Source organism: Pristis pectinata, chromosome 1 (assembly GCF_009764475.1).
Source record: "Pristis pectinata isolate sPriPec2 chromosome 1, sPriPec2.1.pri, whole genome shotgun sequence".
Classification (NCBI taxonomy): Eukaryota; Metazoa; Chordata; class Chondrichthyes; order Rhinopristiformes; family Pristidae; genus Pristis; species Pristis pectinata.
This window is the reverse complement of record NC_067405.1, coordinates 52,472,152-52,484,958: the sequence shown is the minus strand read 5'-3', so window position 1 is coordinate 52,484,958 and position 12,807 is coordinate 52,472,152. Positions and strand designations below refer to the sequence as shown.

Genomic DNA, 12,807 nt, shown 5'->3' with positions numbered 1-12,807 from the left:
TTAGCAGCACGAACCCAAGTGCTAATGAAGCACAAATGAAAGTGCTTGGCCATTAATGGTCAGAACATGGAGGCAGCAACATCCTCTCAAGATAGAAGCAGCATAGAGACAGGACCTTCAGCCCACCACATCTATGCTGACCACTAACTACTCATTCTCCCAACATTCTCCCTGGAAAAAACCCTTGGAAAAATGACAAATGCTGCTCTGTTGGACCCGATTAATAAGCTTCACCTTCTTGCAGTGCAGTGAAGTATTAATTCATTGCTTTTGTATTTTTTTTTAAAAATCACCATCTTTAGAACACCACCCTCCATAAGGATGCAATAATGTGAACTTTAGAGATTTTAGTAAAGATGTTTCTACAATTGTGTGAAAAGTTCCCAGGATACTACAATTTGCAACTTCTAGGTTCTATCCCAACATTTTTTACTATAGGCTTAGGGTGCTGCTGGTCACTCTTAAAGGTGAACTGAATGTCTCCTTTACAAATGTAATATCAGGAAATAACCATTGTACTCAAAATTGAGAACATGTTTGCACTGTAGAATATTTCTGGAAAAAACAAAAAAGGAATTGAAGTGCAGTAAGACTGAACAAATTAAAGCATAACTGTAATTGGAATACAGAGGTCTGTCAGGAACTAAAAGAGGAAGATAAAATGACAGCTTACAATTTGGAAAGGACCTTTAAACCTGTTCCAATGAAGGACGATTAGCCAAAGTAGCTACGAGTTTCTTTCCAGTTGCTGACAAAACAGTTGCAAAATTTTCTTTCGTCTCTCACCCCCTTCCCTTGAGCTAATTTCCTGCAATTTTAAGAGGCGCTACTCATGTTGAAGAAGTAAAAGTGAATGCAGAACCTTTGCCAGATGTTAATGTGCCACCACATAGATCTAGAACACAATATTTCAAGCTGACTGGGTGGTAGGACTATCGTATGAACTACACTTGTCCTATATGTAGGTGCTTCAGATTTTAATACAAACTAAACTCTGTAGGCAGATAAAACTGCCAATGTACAATACCATTTGTAGCAACAATCACATGCCAAATATACAGAATGACTTTAAAAATAACACTAACATTTCTGTAATACAGACAAATGCAGATTTGACACTGGCCTTGTAGAAAACTTGCAGCTGCTAACTTGACACTTGGGCTGTGGAATCTAAAGAAATCTCAGCCATGACAGATTTATTCCATTTGCATCAAATCAGTCCTTCCAGCTATTCTTCAAAATCATAATGTTATATGATGTTTGGAAATGTAGATATTGTTAGTATAATCAAATAAGGTCTTAACCCTCTCCCTCCCTCACCCATTGTGTTGCAAAATGTATGTTCATGATCATAAATCAACGATTATGGTTTCAAAGGATGACGCAGACTCTGAACTTCATAACCCATTTATTCCCTTTAAAAAGCCATGAAATACAATCACCCCATAGATATATAAGCTATCAAAAGAACAAATGTAAAATTTTAAAAAGATACATGCCAAAATACTCATTTCCCTTTTTTTAAAATTTTAAAACCTACAAGGAGACAGACTGTCTGATATTCTGATCAAAAAGAATTCTGAAAATATTTGTGTATTTTCTTTTTATTAAATGCAGCACAGTTATCATTAGTAACCAAACAGCTTTATCTACATTTCACAAATGTATGCAACTTTAAAAAAAAAATTGCAATACAACTTGGTTGTCAGCTCGGAAAAGGTCAGTCTGTATGAATAGGAATAAAAGGGTGAGCTGAATATTATGTGATGATCTGATGGGGCAGTGAATTGCATTTAGGTTTTCGATGCAATAACACAAGTCTGTGACAATCTGGGTTATGTTATGCTATAGAGTGCAACCAAGGAATAGAAAGGTTTCCGGTAAGAAGAGTCCACAGTAAGTAGTATCAAAATAGTTCACTGTAGTGCATTGTACATTTGCTCAATAATTTCCACTGTTAACCAAAATAAAATGCAACAAAACTACAGGCCACATTACTCCCTATTCACCCAATATGGGCAATCAAATCACATTCCAAAACTTTTTAATATACATTCTCAATGTAAAACCATTTTCTTTTCTCCAAGTATATTGGCAACAGTCAGGTAATATTACAAAAATGATGTTAAATCACAAATGTAAGCAATTAGTACATTTAAGAGGTCTTATTCTAAAATGACTTAATAATTTGCTTTTCAGTGAGGATCTACTAACCTATCGTGATATTGCACTTCCAAAGTTAAAATGAAAAATACAGGTTGCTGCAAGTGTATCAACAACTGTGGCCAAGAATTTCACCATTTAAACCTGCAGCATTTTGCAGATTTTGAAGTGCTAATCAGTGCAATGAAATACATGAACCACATCAGTAGGAACCAGCAAAGCTAAATTTATATTGCTCTTGCTCAACAATTGTACCTACAACCATGTCAATACAAATAAAGATGCTAGTGCAGACTGCATTCTTGGCAGTTCATTTCATACCACGTTAGTTAGGTTGTTCACTTCAAGTCCAGGGTTTAAGTTTGTTTGTTTGGGCAGTTTATTTCACGTCAAGTGGCGTTTACGCTTCTGCAGTTCCATCTCCATTCATTTCCTGTGGCTGAAGTTGCTGCCGTTCAATGGAATCTTCACGCGGTGGTCGGACCCGTTTGAAAAAACCAAGCTGAGTACATATATATATATAAAAAAAACACATTGTAGTCCTTCCGATTTAAATTGCATCACTGAACAATACCACATTTAGTGCAAATGTACAACTAAAAAACCTCAGATGCTGGAAATTGGAAATAAAACAGAAAGTGCTAGAAACACTCAGGAGGTCAGGCAGCATGTGGGGAAGGAGAAACGGTTAACGTTTCAGGTCTGGGATCCTACACCAATTTTCTGGTCCTGCTGAAAATGCAGGAAGGATGAGGAAATGTAGGATGAAGGATTTTCACCTCCAGTCAGTCCTAAGCATGAATTTACTGAAAACATTCAAAGTTTTTTTTTAGAAAGAATTTTGGGAAATTGGGGTTAGCTAGAATATCACCAATGAATAAGTCTGTTTTAATCTCAAAGAGAAAAACACAAGCTGTTTCCATTCCAGCAACTGGGTAAAATCTGATAAATGTATCACACTTCTGCAATATAATACTCAATAAATTCAAGAACATTTTGCTATTTGGATTTAAGTAAAGTTGAGGATTCTGATCATAATGTTATCTACAAGCAACCTAGTTTTATAATGTCCATGTCTTATTAAAACACTCTCATTGCATGCTTACTCTCATGGAAGCCACCAGATTCTATCTGTGAAACACTTAATTCAAGTGTTTCACAGATAGAATCACTGACTCTAGTCCCCTGTACAAGCATAAACAGTATAATCTGCCTAAAAATCAATAATTTTGCTTTAATATTGGGACCTTCTTTGCGCACAAAAGGAGGTCCCAACATTAAAGCTCAATTACTGACTTTTAAATAATGATGATAAATTCCTGCTATGTTTGGATTTACACAGATTTACCAGTGACAGCTGGCACTCAGCAATAAAACCTGAAGCTTTAACCTCATCTTTCAAGAGGATTATTATTCCAAACATAATTATGTTACTTTGTGCATGTCTTTTAATGTGCTCATGTTAAATATATCTGCTGTTTTATGTTCAGGTTACTAATTAAACCAACATCTCTTTCCAAAGATCTATGGTTCGCCAGGTTGAGAAATATCACTTGTCTCTCTTCTACTTTCCACTCTTGTGTTTTTGGAGTGCTAATTTCAGTATTTCCTGGCTGTCTATAATTTTAGTTCCATGGGTTCATTATTCTCCTTAGTAGATTCAATGTACTAGGTCAAGTTCATCTGGCAAATTTAAATGGTCTACATAGAGGGATTTAATTTCCCTCTAATCTCAGTTTATGAATTAATATTGTAACATTAATCAACATCATATTAATCTACCAATGAATGTACCTTCAGTGTGATAGATAGCTATGATAAGAGAACAATTAAAACATACGCCCAAAACCTTGGTTTTCCTTTTAGATTGCTGTCACAGACATAAGAAAAGAAAATTTCTTCCACAAAATTTCAAATGTTGTTTCCACCATCTTGTTTTCTATTAAATTTGTTCCATGTTTTGATTCACACATGTATTTATTGAACCCGAACTGCAGAACAGACAGGCTTTTGGGTAGCATTTCTTCATTACACACCTTTCATTCAAGTCATAGGGCCTGTATCCATGTTGTATTGTCCTTTGGCCCAACGAGTCCATGCCGACCATGTTGTCCATCTGGCTAGTCCCAATTTCCTGCATTCGGCCCATATCCTCCCAGGCCCCTTCCCTCCACGTACCTATCCAAGTGCTTCTTAAATGACACTCTTGTACCTGCCGCAACCACTTCCTCGAGCGGCTCATTCCATATACTCACCACGCTCTGGGTGAAAAAGTTGCCCCTCAGGTTCCTTTTAAATCTTTCCCCTCTCACCCTAAAATCTATGCTCCCTAATTTTAGACTCCCCTATCCTGGGGAAAAAGACTGTTAGCGTCCACCTTACCCATGCCTCTCAACAGTTCTCCAAGGTTGCCCCTCATTATCCTACATTCCCAGGAATAAAGACTTGCCTGGCCAACCTCTCCCTATAATTCAGGCCCTCTAGTCCTGGCAACATCCTTGTAAATCTTTTCTGCACTCATTCCAGTTTAAGCATGTCCTTCCTATGACAGGGTGACCAAAACTATACACAGTACTCCAAGTACAGCCTCACTAATGACTTGTACAACTGCAACAATGTCCCAACTCCTATACTCTTTATCTTTTTCAATCTTTTTATTCGTTTTCAAATTAATACAGATTGATATATAGCATCAATATTTATACATGTAATACAAAGAGATCAGGATAACAATCATAGCATAGATAATCATAAAGACCAATAAAATATAAAAAAAACTGTAGATCCAACGATCTCTTAGTAAATGAATATAATATAAAAACCAACTCCTATACTTGATGCCCTGACTGAAGCCCTACATGCTAAATGCCTTTTTCACCACCGTCTACCCGTGACACCGCTTTCAACAAACTATGCACTTGTGCTCCTAGGTCCCTCTGTTCCGTTACACTCCCTAGTGCCCTACTGTTCATAGTATAAGTCCCATGCTAGTTTGACTTTCCAAAATGCATCACCTCACACTTATCTATATTGAAATCCATTTACCACTCCTCAGCCCACTTCTCTAACTGATCAAAATCCCCCTGTAATCTACGATAACCTTCTTCACTATCAACAACACCTCCTAATTTCGTGTCATCTGCAAACTTGCTAATCAAGCCTTGTAATTCGTTATTTATACAAATGATTTGGATGTGAATGCACAAGGGTCCCAACACTGACTCCTGCAGCACACTACTAGTCACCAGACTCCATTCCAAGAAACAACCTTCAACCACCACCCTCTGCTTCCGACCACCAGGCCAATTTTGAATCCACCTAACAAGCTCTCCCTGGATTCCATGGGACTTAACCTTGTGGACCAGCCTGCCATGTGGGACCTCATCAAAGGCCTTGCTAAAGTCCAAATAGACAACATCCACTGCTCTACCCTCATCTACCCTTTTGGTTACTGAGTGAAAGATAATGTAATCATTGGTCTATTATCCAGTGACCTCTCCGCACTTTTCAGAGATTAGTTAAAACCAGAAGCCCGGACATATGTAGCACTTACCTTGTACATGATAAGTACCAGGAGACCTAAAAGTAGAAGACCTGCCAGGAGTGCCAATATAATTACCCAAAATGGCACCTGGTGAGGAGCTGTTGGCTTGTCCCAAGTCACTAAGGTGGTGACCTGCAATTAAAAAAAAAGGCTGGTTATACAACAAAGTTTAATTTTCAAGTGTACTGGTGGATCTAAAATAGGCACTTACCACAATAAATCCAGAGGGAAGTTCAGCAGAGAAATTTTTATATGGCATTTCTATGACGTTGTATGTCGCTGAAGCATTCAAGGAATAGGACTGATTCTCTTTCTAGTAACATTAAAAAGAAAAGGAAAGACTGTTTATTTTCATATATTCATCTACCGAACTCTCTCCTCCAAGAAAGTTTCCATAACATCCAATAACTTGCATATCCATTTTAAAGTCACTGGTTATCTCATGAAATACCCCCTGTAACAACAACTATACAGAATGGTTTTTCTGGCTCTTCACCGTCTTGTGTAATTTATGTACAATTTATATTCTGTGTTGTCTGTACCTACGTGCCTGTGATGCTGCTACAAGTTTTTCATTATACCTGGACCTCACCATACTTGTGCACATGACATTAAACTCAACTTAAATAACAAATGGAACTAGGTTTATGCAGAAGTTGCTGTACATTTCAAAAACTTTCTACTACTCACCTGCATGAACGTTTCAGCCCATAGTCGTGACCTGATGTGCAGAACTACACTCTTGCCCCTTTCCAGTGTACCAATTTGGCAGTTTATTTTCATACATTCTACAGTACCGCATTCCTATGGGAATTAACACATTTGAATCCATTGACACATGTTCTCTTAAATTTGTTCGACAAATGAGGCACATTGTGGGAAGCTTAGGACATTTTGAAGCATATTTATTTTCCCCAACTACATTGTTAATATTTGTGAATTAAAGAATCAATTTCAGCATTTTGCAATGTGTCTTATTAAAAATGGAAAATGCCACAATATAGTTTTAACAAAACTTGCAGTTTCAATACTGATTTATATCTGCAGCATCCACAGAGGGATTTATAAAATAAATTAGTAAAGCCTGATTTATCAGAAGTAAAACTGCCAAGCTTCCATTCACGTTCACTGATGCTTTAGAAAGGGATGTACAAATGCAAGCCGCATTGCCCCTTGATTTGGTAGCTTGCTAACAATTGTTGTCTAGTCTGAATCATTGACTGTACATGTGGAATCAAAATCTGCTGCAGATAAACACTTTTGGAAGAGAAAAGACATTTTGGAAATTAGATACTTCATGCTCAGTTTCCCATCACTTGAACTGTAGAGGACCGGAAAACTGGATTTAAAATAGAATTAGACTAAGTATATACTTAAGATACAAGTTTCTTCCAAACCCCTGACACAACTTGCCTCTCAACATTCCTTTTTAAACCAACTGCAATTCCTAGTTGAAAGGCTTTGTGAAAGGAGTTTTTGAACAAACCAGAATCAAGCATTGGTTCTACTGGATACATACCAGCACTTGAATCCCCTCCAACTCATTTGTATTTCTGCGTTTTCTTTGGCGTCGAGTTTCTGGACCTGCAGTTGTAGATGACGACTGGTTTGTCTTAGAACCTGCAATCTACAATAAAAATAATAAAAAGGTCATAAATATTTCTTAAAATATCCATTTATCACTAACATACTACACTCGCATTTAATTTGCTATAAATCCTTTTTTCATAATAACAAATTCCTGCCAAATTTGTATATTTCAACATCTACCAATTATAGCAAAAATTACTGCATAAAGTAGACCTATCCCTCAGTTTCACATCAACATCTGTACTTTAATATGCCAATTTTGTGAGTACCAACTTCTGTGCTTATAATATCAATCTCTTCTTAACTATCCATCTGCAATGCTGTGGGAAATTGAACTGTAGAATATTGTATTCTGATCATGTGCAAAATTGCTCATTCTGCTGATAATCAAACTAGTAAAAAAACAATTGGTTCAGTGCAGAATACAAAGATGTCAGGAGCAGTACCATGCACACCCAAGAATAATGCACAACCCTAATGAAGATACACTGGTATATTAAACATCATAAAAAAACTCGAGACAAGTAGTCTGACAACCAAACTGGTTAGACAAAAGCTCTCCTGTCCTACCAAATCCACAGAGATTGGCAGAAGGCATTTACTCAGTTGATAACAAGAGGGGAATTCATATATATCGCCATACTCAACCATGGTGAAGGCCAGCATGCAATGCAAGCGAAAAGGGTAAAGTGTTTGCAAAACACTTATAAACATACCAAGTTCCTTTACAAGATAACCATCAGATCCTCCATTATCACTGTTTTGAGGGTGTTCACTGTGGCTGTAGGAGAGGGCTATGGCCTGTATGCTCTAATGAATGGTTCACTTCCCAACTCCTCAAAGCCCTCGATCATCCACAAAGTTCAGCAAGAATGTGACTGAACACTTACCACTTACTCAAATGGGTGCAACTGCAAAAAATACTATCCACGAGAGAGCACTTTGCAAGTGACCTCATTGTGAACTCCTTTCACCCCCAAAGATTACTTGAGATTGAGGATAAAATTTGCAGAAGGAAGTTCAAGGAGGCAACAGCAGCAATGTCTCAGGAACCTTCAAGATACAAACCTTAATAGTTGCAGCCACAGTATTTTTCTCAATACAATTAGGTCACGCGATCTTACCCCAAAAGACAAATACATTAAAAATAAAATTGCAGTGCTTACTAGAACTGATAAATGCAAATATCTACCTTTAAATTCAATGGGTTGACGATTGTGTCTGAAGTACAATTCATAGGACCCTCAGCTGTGTATTCCATTACGTACAACAAGAAGTTGTCCTTAAACTTGTAGGGCCATTGCAGATCCAATATAGCTTTGCTGAAAGCACTTGGTCCATTGTTTCGTAACTTCAAAAGAGAGATATTTGGTCAACATTTTGTGTTTTCATATTAGCAATAATTAGAAATTATGTTAACTGTGACAGACTGTCAAACATGACCTCTTGTGATCCACCCTGTTTAGCACGCCATTGTAGGCCACGCTGTAAAATTATTTAAAAGACAACTTCTATCAGCCACTTTTCTCTTCACAACACACTCTCGCCCTATTATATGTTGATTATGATCTACACTCTTGTAATGCTTCCATCATAGAGACTACAACTGCATTCTGATGAACTCCAAGGCATGTAAAGGGTCCTACCAAATTAATCCTTCCAAATGCCAGGAGTTACTTCTGTTTCCCCAAATTTGTTCATCATGGTTGTCCCTCCAGGTCATGCTGACATAGTTGCATTTCAAACTAATATTTACACTACCCTTCACTGGATGGAAAGATTCTCAGTTGGTAGCTTTTATTTCAAATCCGTTACTGCTGCAGTCTTCTTGAGCCTGTGTTTCCAATAAACCAGACCTGTTCTTTATCTTGGGTCTTGTTTATACCCGTCACCTTCCCTGCAAGTCTTAGATCATTTAGAACAACATAAACAACCTTGGAACTGGGGAGGAGGACAGAATTTTACATCACAGAAAGTGATTTGGCTCATCTTCCCTGGGACTTTTCAGAAAGAGTTAGATATTTATTCCCAGTCTATTACTCTTTTGTCATATCCATAAATTCATGAATATTAAAGATAAATAAACATTCAAAACTAATTATTGTGGGTACTTACTTCCCTACAATTTTAAGTGGGCATTCCTACCCTAAGAACAATTTTCCATGAACAGTTTTTCCTCATAGCTCTAAGGAAAGCCATACAACACCATTTCTAATGGCAATTATTAATCAGAAATAAATTCTGGCCTTGCCAACATCCAGAATGAATTTAATATGAAAAACAATTCTTAATGAAGCAGTTAATCCAATGAAGATTTCAGTACTCGGCCATCTAAAAGAGAGCAGCTTTCAGTTCATTGGAGAATTTTGGTCTGCCTGCAGAAACTGCCTTTCAGCTGTGAAGATCAGAGTCAGAAGAAAGTCTGAATTGCAACCACTCACGGTGCAGCAACCACTAAAGTTCATTTGAAGAACAAGACTTCTTTCACATATTCATGGAAAGGGTAAATACTTTGCATTTTGCAATTTTTGTCCTTAATGATTATAAATAATGAATCCAATATGAAACAGAAATTCAGGATAAAGCAGCAATATTATGCCCAAGAACAGACAAAACACAGCATTCTAAAGAACAAATCAGCACCAACCTCATAGACATGCATAACTAATGGACCCAATTCCTCCTCACTCTGAGGGTCTTCCTTCCAGTTTGCAATGGGTAAAAACAGCTGATCAGGAGAAGAAACACTAGCCAAATAATCAAAAAAAAAATCAGAGTGGGAAAGAATATAGCACTGCATGCAACAATCATACTGTTTAATTAACAAACTTACAACAAACTCTATTCACCTACCCACACTGTTGTGCAACATTAACAATATAATCATGACATTGTTTGGAGCATAAGAGATGGGATCAGAAATCCAACTTTGACATTTTATTGCAAAATGGCAGAAAGAAACAAGGGCACAAAAATTGTCCCATGCTTTCTCTATGGCACTAAAATAGCTTTGCGTGCTACTCCAACTCGGTTTATGGAAGTCATTATAAAGAGGAAAGACTTCAATTAACAAGGTTCGCAGAGCAACACTGTCCATTGCCATGCTGCAAGTTGACAGTGCTGGCTTCAGTACTGCATTCCCTACTGATGAGTTATAGTTCTCACAGCTGTCAGCCTGTAGCCTAGCAGGTGTGATCTTTGCAGACAACTCAAAAGGTAAATATAATACAAAAACAACTCTTTCAGTTTTGCTACTGAAAGACTGGATGCTGTAATAATGAAAGCAGGTGGGGGAATGCTCCCACAGGATCAGAGGGACTTGGAGAGACTGATGAAAAACATTGGGCATAAGAGGCATGTTCTTTGCTCGAGGAGGACCACGGAGATCCTCCACGTCCACAACCAGGTGCTCTTGACAAGAGGCTCTCAAGACTGTTTTTGAAAATTGATAGGAGTAGAGCAATTCTGTGAACATTTTTTGGGCAGCTTAGAGTCCCTTCCTCAGCTGGATTTTCATTCTCCCTAGCAACCATTTCAAGCTCACTGGTCCTGAAAAAAAAACATTTTTTATTTACTCACAGGAATACCAGACTCTACTAACCCATTTCCTGCTGACACCACACTATTTAAAAGGGCCAACATGGCTGTAGTCTATGAATGCCTGTCCTTTGGAGAAGCCAGCACCATAGTAAAATACTACTGCCTACTCAGCTTCCTTTAGAGCTGAAGGAGAAGTAAATGAAGCCTTTTCTCATTGAATATGATTTGAATGACCTCCCTAATGCAACAATGAGAAGCAAATAGAGAAGTGGCAGCAGTTAGCAGCACCCTGAAATGATCACAAGGATAGGAAGCTGAGAGTAACCTTGGGCGTGAAAGTCAAGATATGTTGGAAGTCATAGGTCTCCAAGAACAAAGAATACAGTTTTAATGTTGGTCCTTTAAGTTGTTTAGCTTCAGAATAAACTGGACTAATAGAACTGGGTTTTCTTGTGAGTAATTAAAAGATGTTGTTTTAAAAAGACAACAAGGTTGAAAATCTCACTACAGCTCAACTTTGTGTTGTAATACTGTCATCATTTCCACGTTGTTTCCCTCTATGACTCTATTTCAAGTCAATGTCCTATCATTAAAATAAACTTGACCTTATAGTTTTAGTGTGTGCACTAGAGGGAATGCAGATCATGGTGGACATCCATGCACCTTCCAATGAGCAACATACCACTAATCAACTATTAAATATTGGCATGCCAACCTGTGAATGACATGACCTTCGGTGCAAATTTAATCAATGATATGGGAAAACTCAACTTCAGGAAAAAAAATTACAAAAATTTCAGTATTGAATCAGCTAATCATTATGCATGTTTTTCCATTCCTGGGAATTTAATAAACAAAGAAAAAAATCAGACTGATGCATAGTAACAGCCTATTCACTTCCAAGTGCTTTGCATTCTGATTGCACACTCTCCTGTTAAAAGAAATTACTGCAGTTTCTTCCAATATGTTGCAAAGTTATTAATCCTATATTAATTATTTATGCCATCCACCATTCCCCCAACTTTGGGAATGACTTAGAATCAGGCATAATACCAGCTGATATTAATGTTTAAATTTTTAATAATTACCCTCTGATATCAACTTGAGCCAGGACAGTAATGTCAACTGCATAGGACACCATTTCACTCTCCCCATTGTGTATGTTGGAACTGCAAAATAAATGAAAGGTGATAAGTTACAGAAAACATCAAATTACTCAAATCATTGTTCATTTGTCACTACTGTTTGACTCATTAAAATAGGGTAGTCAATCTTCACTTAAAAAGGTGCATTCAGTGAAGTTTTACTTTCTTTTATGTCATGTATATTTATGCTATGAAGTAATTAACAATAATTAATAATATTAATATTATTTGAACTATTTTCTTTTTTTTATTCACCTCCACTTATTTCTAAAAGTCTCTAATCATCAGTGAAACAGTCTCCTGACTGCACAAGCTGTCAGGAGCCCATCCATGGACAGTGCTTTAGTACTTGCTACATGTGTTCTATTGCTCTCGTGATCCACTGTGCCTCACCACAGTGCTTTGGGAGCCATGCGACTGCTAAAATTTATTGTGGCAGGAGAGTTCAGCAGGCTGACGATCATGAACAGAGAATGCAAACAGTGCAATCCAACCCAGAATCAAACTCCAAAGAGGATCTAATCGTGTCTTTGTTCACGTGAAGGAGCACTTCTTAACCGTGTATGTGGACAGCTCAGAGTTGATCACCATTATATAAACATTGTGAACTCTCTTTCTCATATCTAAAATGGCTATCCTTGCACATTTCCACTTCAAACTCCATCTACCAGAGTCTTGGGTACTCATTTCGTCTATAATCCTTTGTTACTTCCTGTACTATGCTGCATACTTTCCTATCACTTTACAACTATTCCTTCATCCTGGCAATCAATACAAAGCTGATGCATTCCCAGGGAAGGGGGGGGGGGGGGGGGGGGGGAAAAG

General features: G+C 37.5%; 1 protein-coding gene across 2 annotated transcripts in view; it reads right to left on the bottom strand.

Annotated features, from left to right (window-relative positions):
* Positions 1 to 1,391: 1,391 nt before the first annotated feature.
* The window catches only part of itgav (integrin, alpha V), a 76,622-nt gene continuing 65,206 nt past the window's right edge, over positions 1,392 to 12,807 (bottom strand). For both annotated transcript variants that reach the window (XM_052030793.1, XM_052030802.1), the window contains exons 23-30: positions 11,926 to 12,006; positions 9,945 to 10,044; positions 8,490 to 8,648; positions 7,227 to 7,334; positions 6,398 to 6,511; positions 5,919 to 6,020; positions 5,717 to 5,839; positions 1,392 to 2,665 (exon numbers count right to left, since the gene is read on the bottom strand). In XM_052030793.1, the coding sequence (XP_051886753.1) occupies positions 2,564 to 2,665; positions 5,717 to 5,839; positions 5,919 to 6,020; positions 6,398 to 6,511; positions 7,227 to 7,334; positions 8,490 to 8,648; positions 9,945 to 10,044; positions 11,926 to 12,006 (889 nt within the window). In that variant the 3' untranslated portion in view covers positions 1,392 to 2,563. The remainder of the gene's footprint in view (positions 2,666 to 5,716; positions 5,840 to 5,918; positions 6,021 to 6,397; positions 6,512 to 7,226; positions 7,335 to 8,489; positions 8,649 to 9,944; positions 10,045 to 11,925; positions 12,007 to 12,807) is intronic.